Source organism: Asparagus officinalis, chromosome 4, assembly GCF_001876935.1.
Source record: "Asparagus officinalis chromosome 4, Aspof.V1, whole genome shotgun sequence".
In the NCBI taxonomy this organism is placed as follows: Eukaryota; Viridiplantae; Streptophyta; class Magnoliopsida; order Asparagales; family Asparagaceae; genus Asparagus; species Asparagus officinalis.
Genome location: NC_033797.1, coordinates 122840800 through 122864521, shown reverse-complemented (window position 1 = coordinate 122864521; position 23722 = coordinate 122840800). Strand labels below are relative to the sequence as shown.

Here is a 23722-nt window from a genome sequence, read left to right as displayed (position 1 = left end):
ATAAGAAACTTAGTGGACGTCCACTTAAGTTGACAGAAGTTTTGCTCTATATATATATATATATATATATATATATATATATATATATATATATATATAAAAAAANACGTGTAGCAATGATAATGTCACAATGGATGAGCAGAAATACACTAAGAGATAAGATAAGAAATAAGCACATTAGTAAAAAAATTAAGGTTCCTCCTATTATAAGGATAAACAAGGGAGAATAATTTGTGGTGGTTTAATCATGAATAAATGAGAACACACGTGTAGCAATGATAATGTCACAATGGATGAGCAGAAATACACTAAGAGATAAGATAAGAAATAAGCACATTAGTAAAAAAATTAAGGTTCCTCCTATTATAAGGATAAACAAGGGAGAATAATTTGTGGTGGTTTAATCATGAATAAATGAGAACACTAACTGCTTCCGTCACAAGCGAGATGACTAAGGATCATTGCTAAAAAAACATGTGCTTCATAATCCTTTTTCATGTGATACGACACAACAAGAGCCACATGTTCAGAAACACAAGGAAAAAACTCAATGTTCGCATAATATTGCATTTCTAGGAAACATATGTTACAAATAGCGTTTTGTAGAGTGTGCTTTTCAATGTTTTAAAAAACGAGCGCTTAGCTTGCCTAAGCCTAGGCGGTACATAAGTCATCGCCTATCCCTTGGAAGCACCTAGGAGAGCGTGGACCGCTTAAGTCTTAGTCGTAATTTCCTCCGCTGCTACCTCTGCATCCTCTAATCTCCAATGAACTTCAGCAAGCCTCCTCCACCGACTACGAACAACTCCAACTCATCCTCCTAGGGCTCGCCTAGGCACTAGGCGTCAATTCGGCATCTAGCGATCTATAATATTAGTTCTAATTAAAAAATAAAAAAAGAAAACTCGTAGCTGCCTAGGGTCTAGGCGTTAGGTCCAACGCCTAGCGCTTTCTATAATATTAGTTCTAATTAAAAAATAAAAAAAGAAAACTCGTAGCTGCCTAGGATCTAGGTGTTAGGTCCAACGCCTAGCGCTTTCTGTAACCTTGATGATTTTCATATATACAAACCCCCTTTAGATTTGATGATGTTGGTGATATCCCGCCAACCACCCTTAAAAAAATCACAACTCTAACCTATTTAACGAAGCAAACCAACTTCCTGAGACCTAACGCCTAGTGCTTTCTATAACCCTGGCGATTTTCATATATACAAACCCCCTTTAGATTTGATGATGTGGGTGATATCCCGCTAACCACCCTTAAAAAATCACAACTCTAACCTATTTAACGAAGCAAACCAACTTCCTGATAATTAGCCAATTCTTGAAAAATATTAACCAATTCTCGATGATGATTGTCAATCTTTTGTAATGGTAATCGATTTCTGACAACAATGAGCATGTTCTCTCTATGTTCAAATAACAATTAAAGTGAAACAAAAACGAGCAGTTGGTAATAATCTTTAGTGTTGACGTCCAGAAATTTGTTTTATGTAGCTTGGAAGCGTTCACCCTCTTCAATCACTCTCTCTACATTAATCTCGATCTCTTAGTGAGATCTTTGTTCCTTAAGTAAAGATGAGTAAATTTTCATTGCTCAACAAATTGTATAATTATATCCATGCATTCCAAAGTTCAACAGCTCACTTTAGATATTTACAAGCTGCAAGCATCAACAACTAATCTTTACAAAAAAATTCCTATGTGATAATCTCCTATACACTTTTTTACTCAATTGTCACTTCATATTTGCTATACATTTGTGTAACAACCCAGTTAGGAGGGAGAGATTTAGAGTTCAAACTTATACAACCTAGAGTTTCTCTCCTGCCATATTCTATATATGGTAGCTTACAATAATCTCTTCCTTCAGCAGTTGATCATCCTCTTTCCTTTAATCAGATTTTCAAATCATTCCAAGAACTGAAGCCAACCTCTAATTACAGTCCTTATGAACCTCCTAAGAATATGCACATTGAAAGAACAAATTATCCCTGCTTTCCCCATCATTATTGCAAAGAACACATATACACATCCAATTTTTTGCTCTAGTTCTACTTAATATTATTAACCAAGCAATAAAAGAATTGCTAGGAAGCCCCCCACCCCCCATACACTTCCCCATACTGTAGGAAACCAACCACCTCCTCACTATGCTCAAGTGATGAATTCATTAGCACTGTAAATAGAAAAAATCCCTAAATGTGTATATCTCCATTTGTACACCTGATTCTCGACAACAAAAGCTTCTCTAAACTTGTCTCTAATATATAGCAATGTATTTCAAACCCAAGACCCTCCAACTTTCCCTTGACCACTCCAAAAATCAGAGTTTTCATATTAAAGACATGCACACGTTTCATCTAAAGACTATCATTCTTTAGAGCAATATTTCATACATGTTCACAAAGAGAAGAGCAAAGCAAAACAAAAGTCCCGTAAATAAGGTAGAGCGCATCCTCAAGAGTGAAAGAACGAAGACGACCAGTTCGATGTCTAGCGTCCAAAAAACCCGACAAAGGGTCTGGCAAACGGAAAAAGCGAGCTCCACACGCGGGTTGTTGTCCCAGAAGCAGATAAGAAAGCGAAGGAGAATTCCTCGCACTCACCCATGAATTAGGCCCTTACAGTACTATGCTTCAAATCGATCACAGTATGAAAGGGTTCTTCTCCAGTGCGTGTTTGTCGAGAGAAAGAGCTGACATTTCCTCTGAATCCAGATAACACAAAATGCACCAATTACGATAACGAGTGGTTTGAAAAGTGGGTTGGCCTTATGTTGCTGATCTTTAGTCAGCTTCAACATCTAGGTGGTTATTTTGGCAGGTTATCCCTAGAGAGTAGCCAAATTCCACTCCACCAAGCTCCTAATTGTCAATCCCCCTTATATTTCACTCTTACGCACTTGATTCCAAGCAACGAAAGCTTTGTACCTATTAGCAATATTTCTTGTCCACAAAAAGGTCCTAAACATCGACATCATGTAAACACTCTTAGGTAGAAAAAAAACTGAGAGCAATACATCTAAATGTTAAACACTAATTGGATGAGCCGCAATCTACCCACATAAGAAAGAAATCTATAAGTCCAAGAGGAATTATGGCAGGCATCCTTCGTATGAAAAACTAACATTCTTTACTGGACAATCTTGATTATCGATTATACTAATAGTACTCCAATGTATCTCATATGGAAATGATTTTTGCTGAAAGCCCAAGACCTCCAGAATCCTTCCTTTAACACCACCCACACCACCAAAGAAGACTACACTTTCAGAAAAATTGGTTTGTAAACCAATAACTTTTGAAAACTGATCTAAACATGAATTAACGTGCACAACAGGCTGAAAGTCCTCTTTACCAAACAATATCAAATCATCAGCAAAGGACAGATGTGTGATAGCCAACTTCTTACATTTAAGATGAAACTGATAATTATTGTTCTCCAAACCCCTCAATATACCAGGCAGAATCTTCATTTGCTTTTTTTCTTGCCATAATTTGTTTATTACAGCAAGGCTTTAAATGTCAATCGTTATGACGGACATGACAGCTGAAATGTCAGATTTAGGAGATGGATGACACACATTTGGTCTTTTGAAAGCGCATTGCGCTTTTGAGGTCCCTATTGGACATGTCTGGGGAGATTACGAACGCATCGGCCGGTTTTAGCTTTGAAAAATCGACCGATACATCATTTTTAATTGTTTTAAGTTTGTAACTTTTCGTGTTTTTGAGGTTAGTACCGAAAACTCAAACCCTATTGACCATTTTGTAGCCTTCGTTCCAATTGCAACCCGATAGCACCACAAATTAGGGCAAAAACCACTACGCTCCTCTTCTCTTTCGCATTCCTTCGTCATCACTCTCTAAATCGCCACCATCGAAGCTCCAATCTTGACTGAGAAATCACCAAAAAGAGTATTATTTTCTCTCTCGGTCTTTCTCTTTCTATCTTCTTTCCCTGTCTTCTCTCTTTCTCTCTTGTTCTCTCTATCTCACTCTTTCTATCTCCTCTCATTCTCTCTCTTTTTGTCTTCTCTCTCTCTCTCTCTCAATTCCTCTATTTCAATTTCTACAATCGGTTAAGTGACCCTAAACATCATATGTTATTTACTTTTTTATATGTTTAAATTGTTGAATTTATTAAGTATATTTAGATTGCATTTAGGACATTATATTGCACATATGAACACCATCTGATATGACAGTCCGATATCTAATATATATCCCTCGACATATCCTCAATTTCTGCTTTCCGAATGAATTTTAGCCGTTTGACATGAACCCGGCATCCAATACTTAAAGCCTCGCATCGCAGGTACCTTTTCTTTTCTTTTCTTTTTTGCCATTAATTTCATTGTGGTTGTTTCTCAAATGTAAGGTTTATAATTCCAATCATTTTCATTCATCTACATCTGGTACCATAATTACATACTTCATTATACAAAGTCCTTCACAGTTTTTTCATGAGTTGATTAGGTTTAATGTAGTACCTTATTTTATTTTCTCTTAAGATTATTATTTTGCTATTTTGCTATATAATTGTCTTGGATGTAGTTTTTCTACATATCATATGGAATACAAACTTTGTATAACAGATCATGTAATTTATGTGTTTATATTGCATAGTACATTATCCTGAGGTGAGGGTTATGGCATGCATTATCATTATTTTGAACATTGTTAGAGATAGACCAAAGAGAATCTAGATTTAGTCAATTAAGGTTACAATAGTGACTAATTTAATTGAAGAAAATCCTTAACATGACTGAACGAAAGAAAAAGAATAACCCCTGACAGAACTGAATGGAAAAATAACATGTGTAGGGCCAAAAATTTTGGGATTAAACTCCCGTTGTTGTTGCTCAACAGTGACAGCATACAAAATTATGCATCCTTTCCCCATATAATGGCATTATGATATCCAATCCTCTTTGTGCTGGCCTCTATAACGAACATTCTAATATTGAAGGGGCTTAAAGCTATCAGGTAAACCCTATGGTAGAAAAAATGACAGATCATTCAGTTATAAGAAACGCAAAGCTGCAAAATTTTGAAATATAAAAGGAAAGTAAAAAAAGTGAATGTACAGAAATAAAGATCGTTCTAAAATCATGGATTAGAAATAATTACATTGAGTATGTGAAAAGAGGACATCAATGTTAGGAATGAGCCATTAAATTGCAATTTTCTAACAGTACACTTCTATTGTGAGCAAGAACATTTAAAACTAGCAGTAAACCACTCAGGCCCACTACTAACTTGATGTAATTACAAATTTGTACAAGGGTTAAGCACCATCGTGACTAGACAAGATAAAATAATCAAACAGAAGCTTTGGAATCTATTGAAGCAATATAATACAATAGATTTTTCATGGTGATTACCTTCAATGTAGTGCGCTGTACTATATGTCCAACAATACCCATAAGCCGATCAATTAAGACATCTTCCGAAATCTTATTTTGGCTTGCCTGCATCAGTAAGAGATCTATATTCTAGCTGTCAAATGATACAAATTGAAAAAATGTAGAGATTAAATGATGAATAAATGTGTCATACCAAGAAGAATGAAACTGATTCTTAAATTTTTTTCATGGGTGCCCCTATTTGTTTAGGTTAATGACCATGGCATTGATAAAGATTATTATTGCTGGCAGCACATTTATAAACAAATAATCCAGAACTGATATATATCAAAATAACATTTAAGACTAAAACTATTAACACAATTAAATAATAATGACATGATAACATAGACTAGCTGAAAAAGAGCATAAGAACATATATAAGAATGGATAGTGGCAAGGACCATCTTAGCTGCAAACTGTTAAGATTTGGAAAGAAAAGAGTTTCTTGGGAGTTTTCCCTCACTCTATACTTTATTATTTATAGAGATGGATTAGTTACTCTCTTCTAACACTCCCCCCTCAAGCTAGAGCATATATATCATGCATGCCCAACTTGTCACAAATAAAGTCAACCCGTGTTCGACCAAGTGGTTTTGTAAGAATGTCTGTCAACTGATGTACCGTCGATACATGTTTTGCCGTGATGATTTTGTCCTCGAGCTTCTTGTGGATTACATGACAGTCGACTTCAATGTGCTTGGTTCTCTCATGAAACACGGGATTCTCAGCAATGTGAATTGCTACTTCATTATCGCCATATAGACTCATTGGACATTCTGAAGTGAGACCAATCTCTGTCAATAGATCTCTAATCCAAACTATTTCTAGTGTCACATTTGTCATAACTCTGTATTCTGATTCTGCACTGGATCGAGACACAACACTTTGCTTCTTACTCTTTCATGACACCAGATTTCCTCCAAGAAAGATACAATATCCAGTAGTCGATCTCCTATCAAAAAGACATCCAGCCCAATCTGCATTGAAAAGCCTGCAATTCTGATGTCCTTGATCTGAGTAGAGAATTCCTCGTCCTGGAACCTTTTTCAAGTACCTCAAAATTCTCATTACTGCACCCAAGTGAGTAGTTCTTCATGCGGACAAGAACTGACTCACAACACTGACTGTGAATGTAATGTCAGGTCTGGTCACCGTCAGATAATTTAGTTTCCCTACCAGTCTCCTATACTGCCCAACATCCTCAAGAAGCTTCCCTGGTCTGGTAGTAATTTTGAGTTCACATCCATTGGAGAATCACTGTTTCTGCATCTTCACATCCCGGCTTCTGAGAGCATGTCTAGAACATACTTCCTTTGTGATAGAAGAATATCATTCGTTGACTTTGCAACTTTAATGTCTAGGAAGTATTTTAGGGAACCAAGATCTTTGATTTGGAAATGTGTCTGTAAATACTTCTACGGGCTGTTAATAACAGAAACATGATCCTCTATAATTACAATGTCATCCAAATAGACAACTAGCAGAATTCGTTTTTCATTCTGAAATCGCCAAAAGACAGAGTGATCTTTTTGTGCATGACAAAACCCAAATTCTTGAATAACCGATGTAAAACGTCCAAATCAGGCTCTCGAAGACTGCTTCAATCATAGAGTGATTTCTTCAGCCTACACACCTTCACATTCTCCCCCTAACCAACAAAATTTGGTGGTTGCTCCATGTAAACCATCTCATCTAAAATACCATTAAGGAATGCATTCTTGATGTCTAACTGATTAAGTGGCCAATGGTTTGTCGCTGCTAACGAAACAAAAATCCGAACAGATGTTATTTTTATCACCGGAGAGAAAGTATCTACGTACTCCAAGTCATACACCTGTGAATAGCCTTTAGTAACCAGTCGGGCTTTCAGGCGTGCCAAAGTTCCATCAGGATTCAACTTGGCAGTGTACACCCACTTGCAGCCGACGGGCCGCTTTCCTGATGGAAGTGGAACCAAATCCCAAGTCTTATTCTGTTGCAAAGCCCTCATTTCGTCCTGCTTCGCTTGGTTCCAACCTGGAATAGACAGGACTTCTGACACATTCTTGAGAACCAAATATGAGTCAAGGGGAGTAATAAAAGATCGAAAGGTAGAGGATAGGCAATCATAGGAGACAGTTAGAAATAGGATGTTGAATACAAGTTCGTGACCCTTTTCGAAGTGCAATAAAGTCTTCCGTAGAAAGGGGTAAATTTGTACTTATTAGTTCAGGTTCTTCGGACGGAGAACGTGGTGTTGAGGCCGACGTTGGCACAGGAGCAGGAGCAGAGCGACGATGATAAACTTGAATCGGGTCGTTAAACCTAGCTGAATCTTTGCCAGTAGCGCAAATAGTATTATCGACGGATGAATCACCACCGTTAACCAATGACTCTTACAGGATTAAATAGTCATACTCATCCAATGATAATGGAGATGGAGAACTAGAATGATCGGGTTTATCTTTAAAGAACGTTACATCAGTAGATAACATAAGATGATTGAATGATGGACAGAAACACTTATAACATTTATGTTTTCAGGAGTAGCCAAGAAAAATGCCTTTAATAGACCAAGAGTCAAACTTTTGTTTGGATTGTGATTATAAACAAAGCACGGAGAGCCAAAAATCTTTAGAGGAAGCTGAAAGAGATCATTGTTGGAGTACAGAACTTTGAAAAAAATTATCTTGTAGAACAGAAGAGGGCATTCAATTAATCAAATAACATATTGTTAAGATAGCTTCCCCCTAAAAATCTTAAGGAACACGGCGATGGAGTAGCAAGGTCCGAGCAATATCAAGGAGATGCCTATTCTTTGGTTCAACAACTCCATTTTGCTGAGGAATGTAAACACAAAAAGACTGATGAAGGATTCCATGTTGTTCAAGGAAACTAGTGAAGTTATCATCCAAATATTCATTTGCATTATCAGATCGAGAAATTTTTATCGAAGTCTTGAATTGATTGACTTTTTTAAAACAAGAGAGTTTAGAAGTATAAAAGACTTCAGATCTAGATTTGAGAAGAAAAATCCAAGTAACATGAGAGTGATCATCCAAAAAACTGACAAAGTATCGAAATCCCAATTTAGAAGTTATTAGGCATGATCCCCAGACATCAGAATGAACAATATCAAATGGATTAGCAGCCCTCTTGTTGACTCGATTAGGATAAGACACGATGATGTTTGCTAAGTTAACACAACTCACACTCTAATGAGGAAAGAGATTTGAACTAAGGATTTAGAAGCATGAGAACAGAGAGGGATGCCCTAGCTGACAGTGGTATTGTAGAGCTGATGAGTTTCCAATACAAGCTAAATGTTTGACGTCCAAGTCCAGTTTATAATAGTCGTTCTGCTCATGTCCCGTCCCAATCGTTTTCCTCGTGACCAGGTCCTAAAAGACACAATGTGTGAGGAAGAATGTCACAGTACAGTTGAGTAATTTAGTAATCTTACTAACAGATAAAAGGTTATAAGGAAAACTAGGAAGATAGAATACGGAGGAAAGGGGAAGACTCGGGATAGGATTGGTGTTGCCGACACCCTGAACAGGTGTACGTGAACCATCAGCTAATATAACTGAATTAGATGTAAGAGAAAGAGGACAGGATACCTTGATTCCCAGTCATATGATCAGTGACACGTATATCTATAATCCAAGTATAAGACGAAGACGATGTAAGTAAAGATAAAGGGCCACCTGCACTTTTGAGAGTAGCGGATAAAGAGGAAGACGATGTTTGTGAATTTTGGTACTGCTGAAATAATTAAAATTACTGAAATTGACGCTGCAGCTCCGCATCATGGAAGAGTGACTATGGTTGAATTTTACTATCAAATGAAGTAAGGTTGTCCTGAGCAGTCATGTAAGCACCATTGGCCTTTTTTTCTAATTCAAGATAATTATATTTGAGATGTCCTGGATGGTGACAGTAGTTACAAATCTTCACTGAGTCGTCGCCATGAGCATGTCTGCCTTGAGATGGACCTCTACGGCCACCTCATTGATCACCTCGGCCTCAAGAACGACCAGTGTAGTAACCTCCTATCCCTTCAAAGTTTCATCTACCTCTTCTAAGACCACCAGTATAGCTTCCTCGTCCATAAGACTGCTAACCCTGAGTGGCAAGCGCAGAGCGATCCGCAGTGGATGTGAGTGGCTGCGTAAGAACAACATTCTTCAGAAAGTGATAAATCTCAGCCAGAGAACTAATGACGGAACTCCCCATGATTTGTGATCGAGCAAAGTAGTAAATAGAATCTAAGATGCCCAAGTAGGTGAGTACTATAAGTTTATTCCATTGGTTCTGTATTTGTTTTACATCCCGAGTAATAGGAAAAATTTGACGAAATTCCTCAATCAAACGATTGAACTCACCATAATGATCATCCATAGGTTTATCATCCTATTTTTTTATGGAACAGCTCTTGAATTACTTCATATGTCCGATTAATATTGCTGCTATCCCCATAGAGATCTTGCAAAAAACACCAAAGTTCCTTCACTGTCATACAATGAGGAACTAAATCATGAATTTTAGGCTGCATAGTATTAAGAAGTTGATGTAAGAGGACACGATTCCGGTGTCGGAGTGGGAGGGTCTGTCAACAAATGGCTAGTTTTGCCTCGGCCTGCCACATAGATTTTAATAACACGCTTTCACTGCAAATAGTTAATTTCATCAAGTTTCCGGTCAGTGATTCTATCAGAAAATATCTCCAAAACTTTCATCTGGACCGTTAACTCAAAATTCTTGAGTTCCTCAAATCCGACCATCATGAAACAGACGAGTAGAATTCAAGACAATACCCTCCATAAGTTGTACTCCAAAATGAAAACAGTCAAAGTATGTCCAAGTTCAAGAAAATAAGTCTTGAATTAGCCAGTAGGCTGAACAAGTCCAAAAACCTAAAGGTTTAATTTTGAACCCGAAGGTTAAAGTGCAAGAAACCGAAGGTTAACATGAAACCCGAAGGTTAAAGATCAAGAACCCGAAGGTTAAGATGGAACCCGAAAGTGTTTTTTCTTTTTTTACAGGACAACTCGCAGATCTAATTCAGATCCAAAAACAAATAGAGCGGCGAGCAGCGAGCATGGCAGTGGCAAGCGAAGGCCTCATGGTGGCGGCGATCATCAACGACGAGCGGCGTCGGGTAGGAGTTGTCGCGTCGGGTGAGAGAAGCTCGAGTACGAGGACGTGGACGTGGACGTGGATCGGATCGACGAGGACGAGGAGTTGTCGAGGAAGATGAGGGCGATGACGATGGCGAGGACGAGAAAGATGAGGACGATAAGGCGGCTAGGGTTTTGACGGATAGGGTTTGGAAAAAGACGTCTGCCTAGGGTTAGGGTTAGGGTTAGGCTTAGGAGTTTGGATTAGTATTAGGGCTAAGGGATAGGTTCTGATAACATGTTAAGATTTAGAGAAGAGTTTCTTGGGAGAGTTTTTCCTCACTCTATATTTTATTATTTATAGAGATGGATTAGTTACAAATTAGTCTCACAGGCAATGTGGGACTAAACTAATGCTAAACTAATACTCATACTCTCTTCTAACAAAAACAAACATCACCTTTGTACGAGTGCCCCCTAACCCCATCTCATGTGTCCCCTATAGTCCCTTAAACACCATGATGCAACTGACTCCTTTCACCTTGAGCTTATAGCTTATAGCAGTTACTATAACTACTTTATGGTCTAAAGTTGCCTTCCTATTTCTCACACAAGTCTTTATCAGAAATACTATTCAACTATCAGAAAGAAAGTTCAACTCTAACTCAGGATTCTAACTAATATGGTGTCAGATATGACATAGAGGGGAAAAGAGAAAAAGGAAAGAACTATGTTGGTCAGTTGGAGTACAAATAACATCTGGACCATTTTAGAGTTTCTAAAATGCACATAACACCTTCAGTCTTGGTTCAAGCTATATCAAGGAGTGTCAGTCTTAAGCAGATTTGGGTTCAAGTTTCAAGTTTTGGGTTCAGTCATTAGTAAAATTCAAAGCTGAATAAAGCAATATTAAGATAAAAATCATGATGCAAAAACACATATAAGAGAATGATACAAGTAGAAAAAGAACAATAAAAGGGATATTTATATGCACCTAGACTTTTTTAATCCTGAAAAGTATTGTTAAGGCTTTCACATAGCTTGCAATTTAAAATATGTATAAAACATAAGCAAAATCTCCTCTCTGTTACATCTTCTCTAAAGTAATAGGATTGGACAAGAAATGAGCACAGCCAATGAGATGCAAGAAATATTAAGGATCATATGCGAGAAACTAGCATAAGAATAAAGCAAACTGGAAATGAACCCAACCCGTTTCAGGGTAGTAGGATTTGAGCAGGTCTGATCAAACAAGAAAATCTATTTAAAAAACTTTCCAATAATCTATTAACATCCAAATTCATTAACTGAATCATAACCTTGGGGCATGAATTGCAAAAGATGATTCAAATGCTTTTTTGTTTCCTTCTTCAGTAGAGACAGCGAGGACCAAAACTTTCTTATCTTTCTTAACATTATGAGTATAGACACGCACATGCGCATATAAGATGAAAATAGAAAGTTATTCAGGGAAAATTTGACTTTAATATACCAACAAATCAAAAAATATTATCTAACATCACATAGTAAGACTATTTATTGGTTCCAAGTAAAGGACAACCCAGTTCACAAGGCTCCCACCATTGTACGGAGGGTCAGATGTGCGCAGTCTTTCCCCCACATTTGGAGAGGTTGTTTCCAAGTTAGTGTGTCCAACTCTAAGACAGAAAGATTACTATATATAAAAAAATAATGAGGAAAAATGTGCAATGAATAAAATGAAAGAGGTATAGCAACACCGTAACCAGCAAATAGGTCTTTACACACACACACACACATAGAGAGAGAGAGAGAGAGAGAGAGAGAGAGAGATGAAGGTATAATAGCATTGTAATTGAACTGTAGGTCATTTGGATGTGTACCATGTCAGTAACACAACAAACAACACCATGGTGAGACACGATAGGCATCATTTACTATCGCTATAGTATTATACATATAGACACACATACGTATATAGGATCAAAATATAGAAAGTTAATTTGATTTCAGTATAGAATACATCAAATAAATACCATCTACCAAAACATTGTAAAACTACTTAGCATTCTAAGTCTCAGACAGAAGTATCACCAAATGTAAAAATGAAGAAAAATGTACATTGAACTAAAGAACAACGAAAGAGTCCTATAGCAGCATTGTAACTGACGGAATGTTGAACCAGTATTTAAAGGTAAAATGTTGAACCAGTATTCAAAGGTAATCTCACTGTTTGAAAAGTTCCAACTAATGTTGTCTTTCAATATAAGTGCATTACTTAAGTCTAATCTGAAAGCTAAGAAACAGCAACCAGACTCGGTTATCAAAAGCTTCAGCTTTGTAGTGAGGAGTTCATACAGACATGGAAACCATCAAGTGAAGTTAAACTTATTAATTTAAAGAAGTTAAGGTACAGACCAAACAATCATGAGCATATTGCAAGAACACGAAGTTTTAAATAGATGAAAATATGAACAAGGTTGAAGAATACTAGCTCACGCATTATATAAAAGATGAGGTATTTAGCATTTTTACCGATAACCTAGCAACTTTAGCAAGCTTCTGCTTTACTTCTTGAGGCAACCTCCTTTTCACTAGTTGGGATGAGTTATCAGCTTCTTGGATATCGAGCTTTGGTGGTCTGTCTGAAAACAAAGTTTTCAATTAATCGAGCTATCAACAGAACGTAAAATCCTGCCTATTAAGTACAGCACTTAACAATCCTCAGAGAACTTACATAATGCAACTATCTTTTCCAGGTCACGAATGGCCCTCTCTAGCGTAGTGCCTTTAGGTCGTAGAGCAGAACCGTCCTTCACCCGCCTAGATGAAGGTAGCTGTAAAATATAAAAAAAGTAATGTGACGGAACAGTTCATGATGTACATGTAATAGTGTCATGCATTTAGGAAACTACTATAGCAAGCCAGTAGCTAGATAAGTAATACGAAACAGCCACTTGAATTTACGCCATCTCAGATATATTGATATTTAATACTTTTAGCATTATTTAACATAAAAAGGGATAAGATTGCACTTAATATACCAAACGAATTCTACCAGAGACACCTGTGACATTGCTCATTGTTTAGGGAAGAAAATATTTATCATAATTTGAATAACAACCCTGCCAGAGTTGGCAAAATGCACTAAAAACATGTAACATGTGATGCTTTAGTTGTAAGGAGTCTTGTAAGTTGCATACGGCACCAAAGAATTTGCCAAAGGATGAGCAACACATAACAAATTTGAGTATGGAGCACAAAGTAGGATGGAAGATTGGACAAATTTTAGTGCCATAAATTTGGAAACAACCCTTTACTAGGTGCAAGGTCCCCACCAAAGAAACTATCAGCACAAAGGGGTGTATCATAAACCCTAAGAGGCCAAATTGGCAGGTGAAGAGACCTACATTAAGGACCTTATCAATTAAGAACATGAAACCAAAGAGTAATTGCAAAAAAAACTCTCCATATGAAAGAATTTGTCGAAGACGAAAGATCAAAGATGAAAGGTTTTCTCAAGAGAAATGCATCAACTATGAGGCACCTGGAGCGAAAGAGCCATGTAGCATGTAGTTCCCTAAAATCTTGAATCTTGATGATTAATTTGAATTCCTAAGGATCGAAAGTATTTAATTAGAACAAGAAAAAGATGATCTATTTCATTTCAGTGATCATCGGAGAAAATGCATTAGATGATGGAAGGGGTAGATATCTTGATAAGAAGAAAGATTAATATAATTTGTCTATAAGGAAAAAAATGGACTGGTGATAAGTCTAGAGGATTAAGAATACTAGATGTAAAATTGGTATAAATTTTGGTATATAGAAAAGGCAATAGATAGTCATGAGGTGGGAATAAATAACACATTAAAAGAACATGTTGTAGATGTTAAAAGAGTTGGAGATAGAATAAAGCTAATAAATATTTTATAAGGTCTAGAGTTAAATAATATAGTTAGTGCTTATGCCACACATATAGGTTTGCCTGAAAATGTTAAAATGGAATTTTGGTAACATTGGATGCAACAGTAGATGGAATTCTTAATGGAGACAAATTATGTATACTAGATATCAGTGAAAGGGATATGTAAGGATACATGATATGAAGAAAAGAATTGGTATGGAAGGTGTGAGTTTGAATTTTGCATTATCATATGATTTTATAATAGCAAATGCATATTTTGAAAAGAGAGATGACCATTTCGTGGGTTAAACAATAGCTAAACATGTTTATTTCTTACTAGAATTGTAGATAGATTGACATGCAAAAATTGTAAAATGATATCGAGAGAGCTTGACTACACAGCATAGCTCAATGGTATTAGACATTTGTATTAAGAATTACAGGAAAAGAACTAGTATATGGCTAACTTTAAGGAGAGAAGCATGCCTTATTATATCAAGAAATATAATATCAGGAAAAAAATTGAAACTAATATAAATATCAAGAAATAAGACAATAAAAGCAGATATTTCGAATATAAATAATTGAGACTAATATTATGCAGAAATAGTATGCCTTATCATATCAAGAAATAAAATATCAGATATAAAATTGAAAGAAAATGAAAGCAAATGAAAGAGAAAACAGACTGAAAGTTTGATTTAAGAAAATCTCCATAAGAGAATTCCTGATTTTCTAAATTTACAAGAATAACTCACAGCTGCTTGCATAGGATATGCACCCACAGCAGAATCTGTAATAGGAAATACATCAGTTCTGTATCTTTCCTTCCTACGTATTTTGGTAGATACTTCGGCTTCATTTTCACAATTTATGGACTTCCTGGATTGTGATTCAGCTTGAGAAGAAACAGCTCTATCCCGAGACGAGTGATATGCACTTTCAACTGATTCATTTATTAGTCTTGATTTGTGTGAAAGGTCCCGAGACAATAGAACCCCTGCCTTGTGCTTGTCAAGATCCTTCCATTCAGATGATAGCGATGAAACATCTTTTGATATTCTGACAGGTGAAGTATTTTTTAAATTGGTCATAGAATCCGCAGACCTTCTTTTATAGCTCCCTGTAAAAGAATTTGATTTATTTTTCAAAACCTTCCTTTCTTGATAATATTCTTCATAGGCAGTCTGCATTTCATCGGGACTTGCTAATTTCTTTTCCATCAAAGGTGCACTTCTTGCTGCAGCTTTCATCCGTACATTGCCCTTAACCATTGCATCACTTGTAACATGTTCACGGCAAGTTTCAGCATTGACTTTTATTGAATCTTTTCGTTTTCTATTCTTTGGCGCCAGATTAGGTGATGAACTAGGTTCTCTGGAGTGAGCAAAAGCATAAAAAAATATATTATAACTAGTCCAATATTCTTTTACTCCTTTTTCTACGAAGTATAGCCAGTTGACAAGTTTTGATGGGTAGAAGTGGCAAATGTTTCTCATGAATAGATGAAAAATTCAGTACCAAAAGCATAAAAGCTGATGGATAAACGTATGATAGCTAGTTGACAACTTTTTGTATGTCAATCTTCATAAAAATAACAATAAAAAGAGTAATATTCAAATATGATAAATTACGAAAAAAACGAAATAATACATTACGAAGGCATGTAGAGACAGATGGCATTAATAGAAATCAGATATTCAGATGAAAATTTTCTATCAAAGAGAAAACAGGTGATGCCACTTAACATTACAAGAGATATGCCCAAAATATTTGTGTGCTAATAGAATTCTAGCAATGTGTCATATGAACCACAATTAATACCGTCTCTCCTCCCATGTCATATGCTCTCAAGAAAATTAGAGAGGAAATAACAAAATGAGCAATAGTTAATGAATTCCATAGGACACATATGACCAATCGTTCATACACTTTTCTTACAAAGAACTGTCAGGGTTTGTAGTTGTTGTATGTGTAAATGTAAAATTACCCAAAACTAATACATTCACTAAAAGCACCTGTCATGCTCAGATGTGATCACTTACAAAAACTATCTGAACTTGAAACTCTCTGCTAAAAAGATGACATTTCTCATCCATATCCAGCTAACGGAACTTTGTAAGCATAGGACAAGAATTGCAAATTGAGACATCTCTAAAGCTCTTAAAATCAGTAAATTCCTTTCATCATCGGGTTTAAACCGCTACACAAATTACAAAGAAAAGTTGGGATCAAGTTTTTAGAGAACGACTAAATTTATTTAAAAAAACTAAACTTCAACACTTTACTTTCCAAAATTCAAGGGAGGATCATGGGGGTAGAATGACAATGTTGTTATTTGTCATTAATATTTACAATGTTTTCTTTACGTAAATGGAGTTTAATCTTCATATAGAATTGTCATCTTAACATAGAATCAACAATAATAGCAATACTACTAGAACTAGTGTCTACTGAAATCCTTTTTTCAGTTGAAGCATATGTTTTTGCAAAGATTACCAAAGAATTGTCCTTTTTTCACTAACAAAAGAAGCACAAGGGGCAGCAAACAAAAAAAGGCCCAATACCCTTCACGTATTTAGTTGGAAGAGGATAGAATTCTTATAAGAATTATAGTGGAGCCCACTAAACATGAGTTTTTATCAGAGGATATTTATTTGTTAAAAAATCCTTGAGTAGTAGAAAATCTCTGTTGTTTCAGAGAAAAGAGAGCACGCATATTAGAAAAATCATGGTTTTCTTATTATTTGGGTGTGAGAACAATTTACTGGATTAAGGTTAACATGGGGTGACTATTGTAAACCCCGTACTTTGATTTTGCGATATTTGATTCTGTTTTTCACCTATTACTTATTAGCTTTAAATTAATATTAAAATTTATGTACCATCAATTTTGTGTAACTTATTAGCTTTTAAATTATTTTTTTCTTAACTAATTAGCTTCTGAATGGAGTTTTCATAACTTGTTAGGATAGTTGAGTTATACTAGAACCTTTATCACGTCAATTTTATGGATGACAAATTTTTTGGAACTGTAAAACAGAAGTAATGATTTATCCGATAACAGACTTGATTTTATTTGCTCATCCAGGACCCTACACTCCCCCACCCCCCCCCCCAAAAAAAAAAAAAAAAAAACCAAAAAAACTAAACAATCATGGACTCATCGCTGATCATGGTTAACCAGTTAAAAAGAAATTGTTAATAAAATTTGACTTCGATACAAGTTATGCTGCAAGCATGGTAAGCAAGTGGGAGTCTACTTAATAAGCATTTATATTATGACATATGTATTTATCTAATCCCTGTCAATTCAATAAAGATTGGAAAAGACAGAATCCCCAAAGAAGAAAATTGAATCATTGATTCAAAATTCATCAGAAGAAAAGGAGTCAATTAATTATATGATGATGATGATGGAGAGGAAGAGGGAGGAGGGTGGGGTTGAGTATCCAGGACAGGATTATCTTAATTTAAAGTGGCTTATTTTCTACTAACTAGAACCTGATATTCATAATTTCATTATTCATTTTTATAGTCACATTGCTAGCCTTCAGTACATTCAGATCTGTTACAGAGTGACAAGTAAAAGGAACTTCCAAAACTACAACATTGCTTGTACTCAAGCTAACACTAAAATTCTCACCCTTTATAGATACTTGAAAGGCCACGTAGGGCATCACCCTTCTTTAAAAACATAAAGAACAAAGAAATATGAGTAATAAAAAACCAATTAAAAAGCTTACACCACGTTTTCCGGAAATTATAATTCTTGAAGTTTATACTAAGATTTCTGGACATTATAATTCTTGAAATGAGAAATACTTGCACAAAGACCCCATGGTACCACTTAATCATGTAGCATATATTTGAACTTCCCTACAAAAAGAATTCATAAAAAATTAAGAAAGGTTAGAAGACAACTTACACCCTTTCCAGCTTCCCTCTGTTGACAAAATATCCGTTATGTTTGGTTGACAATTTGTCAACCTGAAAATACTCATCCTGTAATATTAGCAAAATACTGTGTTAGCAGCACAACTAACCCAATGTTGAGAAGCAACTACATAATGAATTAAATGTGACGTATTGAGTATAGAGATGTCATGGAATAAATTATGATAGTTTAGTTAATAAAGGTTGGGGCAAATTATTTAGCGATAATTTTAGTTGTCCTTATATGCTCCAAAACTATTTTTAGCATTTTTGGTTTCATGGAGCCTCACAAAATTGTGTCCACAGGAACCAACCCCCACCCCCAAAAAAAAAAAAAATTTGAAGCGAATAACTTTGTTCAATAGGCATGGCAATTAAATGGAAAAGGTGCACCAGATAAGCAAGAAGTAATGAAAATTTTTCTATAGAAACAAAATTTACTGATTTCTAAGCAACTATCCTATATTGAAATTGATATTTGATAACTAAATTTTCTGGATTCTGAAATTGTCCAAGGGACTAGGTAATTCTATCTTGAAGGCGTAACCATACCTGACACATACCATACATGTACCCAATACATGTACCCAATCTCCTTGGACACTCCTTGCATACATGCACACATTTATTCAGACATACACTCAATTAAACAATGCATGTTATAATTTAGAACACTTGTCAAGCATTTCCTAGACGTAAATCCCACACTTCCGCTTGTTGAAATTAGTTGGGTACTTGGGTTCCAAACTATGTTTTTAAAGGTCGTTGGGTGTCTAGTTCAAAAAACGAGCGTTTTTTACAATTTATAATCCACATAATTAAAAAACATAAAAAATTTATAGGAATTTAATTCTCATCACACATGAATAAAAAAATATTTAATCTCATGCAAACTATTAATTTCAATGTATAATATTTGTGTATTTAAATATTTATATAATTGTGTCCTCGTACCCTACCTTTTACAACTTCTCATATCTCGTACCCGTGCTGATACCCACACCCGTAACCATGCAACATAGTCCAGGGGATATCAAAACTAAAACCACCAAGGACATGGCAAAAAATGATAAAACAAAAAAATTTAACTACCAACCAATTCAGCATCATCAATAAATGAATCCTCAGTATCGTATTGATCATCATCTGGGATATCATCAAGTTCTTCCTCATCACTGCTTTGCTTGCCCTGGATTGACATTGCTTTTAATAATGCTGCTAAATCAAAATCCTCTCCAATTACAAAGAATAAAACAAATTAACATATTGTTACCATGTACAAGCGCTCAATCTTCTCAATTACAGCGTTGAAACGGCTCGAGGGTTGTGCATCCTGAATTTCACCCTCTAGAGGTTGAACCTATAAATCAAAAGGGAAGTTAGGTATAAATTAATAACCTATAGCTAAAACTAAAAAAACAAAAAGAAGTAACAGATGAGATAGTCATTGACATAAGCTGTCTGCAGAAAAATATTTCAAATAACCCTACCAAAACCTGGAATAAAGATTTATTTGTTTCTGCCAATGTTATTGCATGAAAAAAAGATATTGACACAGGTAAAATCATGACATTTCAACAACAAATCATACACATGTCAATATACAATAACAAACACCCATGATAGGCAAGCATGTGTAGAGCACAGTTTCAAGCAAACAAACATAGTTACTCATAATTGTATGTGTGAGTTCACCCTGTACAGCTCGCCAATATTAGTAAGCAGTTATGTAAGCCAATAATGTAGAATTGACGAGGAGGATCTTCTTAACATGAAAATGCTATCTTGCCTAAATCCTCAAGCACAGCCATCTTTTTACTCCCTGCTCGGAGATTAAAACTTAAGTATAGTAGCAGGAATCAATAGAACTCTATGTATCATAAACACATCATGAACTCGTTTGTATCTATTTAGTTGTTTGGCTTATATATATAAACACATCATGAACTCGTTTGTATCTATTTAGTTGTTTGGCTTATATATATATATATATATATATATCCTACAGAGGTTTGATTTCCATGAAAACGAAATAATTCACACACTGGTATCCTTCAGAAAGAAATCTTAATTTTCCCAAGGATGAGGATTAAGATGAAAATAGCCAAGAGACAAAAAAAGGTTCACATGCTTCCCCAACTAATCTCCTCATATATATTATGTTGACTACAAGATTCAATATAGATTTAATAGTTGTTGGCCCTCCAAGAATTCAAGTAAAAATCCACTAAGGGGTTTAAGCATGCCTATTGATCTATAGTGTTACGGTAAGACCATTAAGTCACGGGTTATTTGGTCCCTCTAGTAACCTATCCATTAATCTAAAATCGAAGAATGTATATTGTTTGGGTCTGGGGTAAAGGAAGCATTGCAAATCTGTGTTTCTTCTTCATGTTGGAGGACAAGCTGATGAATATAAAAAACTATGAAAAATAGCAACCATTTTGCCAAAGCACTTGCAACCTCTTTCTTGTCATGAGCATGCTACGGGTTAGAAACACAAGTATGGTAAGGACTGCAAGATTTGTTGACCACAAAGATTAATTTTGCAAATTAAATCAACTTTAACTTCATTTGTACTGAAAAGCTATCATGTTATTATGGGTTACGACTCATTGCTGAACAAATAACTATAAAGCTAAAGATTGCAACAGTTGTTCATCCTCAATGATCGATAGATACTATTGCACAATATTATTGAACAGTACTTCACTTATGTTATCCCATACGGGCTGTCATGCTTATTTTAAATATTTATATTACGTCAAACACCAAGGGGGGGACCTACTATAGGGGTGAAAAGTACAGAATCCTAATCCTAAAGAGCAGCCAACTAGATCCAAGCAGGATATGAAGAAACAAGGTACGCTAGACAACTATACTTTTCATATCTTACAATAAAACTACATTCATTGTGGCTGGTATGCCATTGTGTTATATTCCCATTACTTTGAAGCATGGAGATGACCATATGCTGTATGCCAAAGAATGTCTCACGACGTAACGCATTTTATATTTCCGCCTAAACATGCCCAATTATTCAATTTTTGCATGATTTCACCCTCAAAATTGCTATATAGGATTTACTCTTGAGTTCATAGGAATTATTATGTACAAAAAACTCTATTAGCCTGAAATTATATGGATTGAGATTCTATATGGAAGTATTCGCTCAGTATGTTACTGTCAACTGTCAGTACAGAATGGGTTTTCCATCTCCTTACATAAATATTCACTTTCCACTATATACCTAAATGAGTATAGTGTGGTAATCATGCACGAACTCTCATCAAGGAAACTGCATAGAGAGTTCAACTTTTAGGTCTTCGCTGTCACTAGGGTTATGCAATGGTTAAATTATTGCAACCTACCACCAAGAGCATGTCTAACGTGCATTTATCCCGCAGACAAAGTTCTTCCATTAACTGGCTAAGTGTATGGAAGCACAATCAAGTACCACAACCACTGTGGGGAAACAAAAATCCTACAAGCGTGCTTACTAACTTGATCATCAACTCCACTGTAGCACAATAGTCTATCCCAAATTCCCCATTTTAGCTATCCAGCCACATCTTGCATGAAAACATCATCATATACTAGTCCAAACAATACTCAATTAACGGGTTAGCATTGCCAACATTAAGGTCAGGCAATGCCAATGTACATATACATAGCCCATATCTGAACAACATTCTGACTTTAAGCTCAGATGTCACACCAAACAACCGAAAATTTCCAAAATTTCGCTAATTAGCAACAAAACACAGAACGAAACCCTAGAACAAAAACCCTAACCGCAAACAATTGAAACAAAAACCAATTCAGAATCAAACTAAACCAAAATCACTACTCGCAGCAGAAGCCGCCCGCCGCGAACCGCCAGGGGCGAATCATTAGGTCTCGCCGCTCCCTTCTTCCGGCCTCTTTGAGCCTAGCTTCTTTTCCATGAACAACGATCGTCTTTCCTCGAGGCTTCACGCTCGACCGCCAACACACTGCCGCTTCGCCGACGGACAGCGCCTTCCTTCGAATCTTCGCCGAAGAGGCTGAGGCGGTAGGCTGTAGGACGCGCCGACGGGGCGCGGGCTCGGCGGCGGCGGCGCGGAGGAAACCCTAGGCCCGGCGGCGGCGGGGCCGGCCTCTGGTCCTCGTCCATAGACGAGGGAGGGGAAAGATCTCGCCTTCTGGTTTGATTTGATTCTAGGGTTTCAGGGATTTGGGGAAAACATTGGGAGGGAAGATGGGGGAAGATCGAGAGGAAGGGGATGAAGTGATGGAGCTTCGTCTGTGAAAGGAATGCGGTCGCCGTGCGCGGGATCGTTGGATGATACTCACTGACCTTAACCGTACCATCGTTCCTTTTCTTTTTTGTTTTTCCAATATTTGGTCCCTCAGTATCTTTCATATTTCCAAATTAGTCCTCTATATCATGGAAATTCCTAAACGATCCCTCAAATCATCCAATTTCTTACAATTAGGTCCTTCAATTTGATTTAACGTGTGGTTGCTTGACTGAGCCTGGGTTAGGGTTTTACCCTACCAGTTAATTACTAAAGTGCCCTCAAGTTTCTTTTCCCCACAAAATCCTCATTTCTCTCCTCCTTCCTTCTGGAAATTGAAAAGGAAAAAGAGAATTTTCTACTTCCTCCTCATTTGTCCTACTGATATCTACCCCCCGGATGATTGAAAATTTTTCCTTTTAGCATTTTTCTTCATAATCTCATAGATTTATGAAGGTTGATAGGTTTTTAAAGAAAGTTAAAACAAAATGTAATGAACAAAAATTATCTAACTAAATAAATACACATCTAAATTTCTCTTTTATTTTTGTGTTTCATCACTTTATGTTTATTGTGTATTGGATAGTTAAAGGGGCTGCTAATTGGGAAAATTCCTTGACAAATCTTCTATAATATCCTGTTAGTCCCAAAAAGCTACGAATCTAAGTCATTGAGGTGGGACGCGGCCAGTTCACGACAGCTTCAACATTCGCTAGATCCCTCGATATCCCATCTCTAGTGATCACATGGCCCAAAAACATCACATTTTCTAGCCAGAATTCACACTTCTTAAACTTTGTGTGCAGTTGTTGTTCCCTTAGGGTTTGCAATACAATCCTCAAATGTTCTCCATGCTCTTAGTAACTCTTAGAATAGATCAAGATGTCATCAATGAAAACCACCATAAATTGATCTAAATATTGTTTGAATATCCGGTTCATCAAATCCATGAATGCGGCCGGCGCATTAGTTAGTCCAAAAGGCATTCATTAAAAATTCATAGTGACCGTAGCGACTCCTGAATGTTGTCTTTGCTACGTCCTCAGGCTTAATCTTTAACTGATGGTATCCTGACCTTAAATCAATCTTGGAAAAATATTGAGCTC

General features: G+C 36.2%; 1 protein-coding gene across 1 annotated transcript in view; it reads right to left on the bottom strand.

The window, feature by feature from the left end:
• LOC109839242 (ubinuclein-1-like) overlaps positions 1–22741 on the bottom strand; it is a 34914-nt gene extending 12173 nt beyond the window's left edge. The window contains exons 1-8 of the mRNA XM_020407670.1: positions 22676–22741; positions 19610–19696; positions 19433–19525; positions 18329–18405; positions 15159–15777; positions 13231–13330; positions 13029–13138; positions 5392–5478 (exon numbers count right to left, since the gene is read on the bottom strand). Coding sequence (XP_020263259.1) covers positions 5392–5478; positions 13029–13138; positions 13231–13330; positions 15159–15777; positions 18329–18405; positions 19433–19525; positions 19610–19696; positions 22676–22741 — 1239 coding nt within the window. The remainder of the gene's footprint in view (positions 1–5391; positions 5479–13028; positions 13139–13230; positions 13331–15158; positions 15778–18328; positions 18406–19432; positions 19526–19609; positions 19697–22675) is intronic.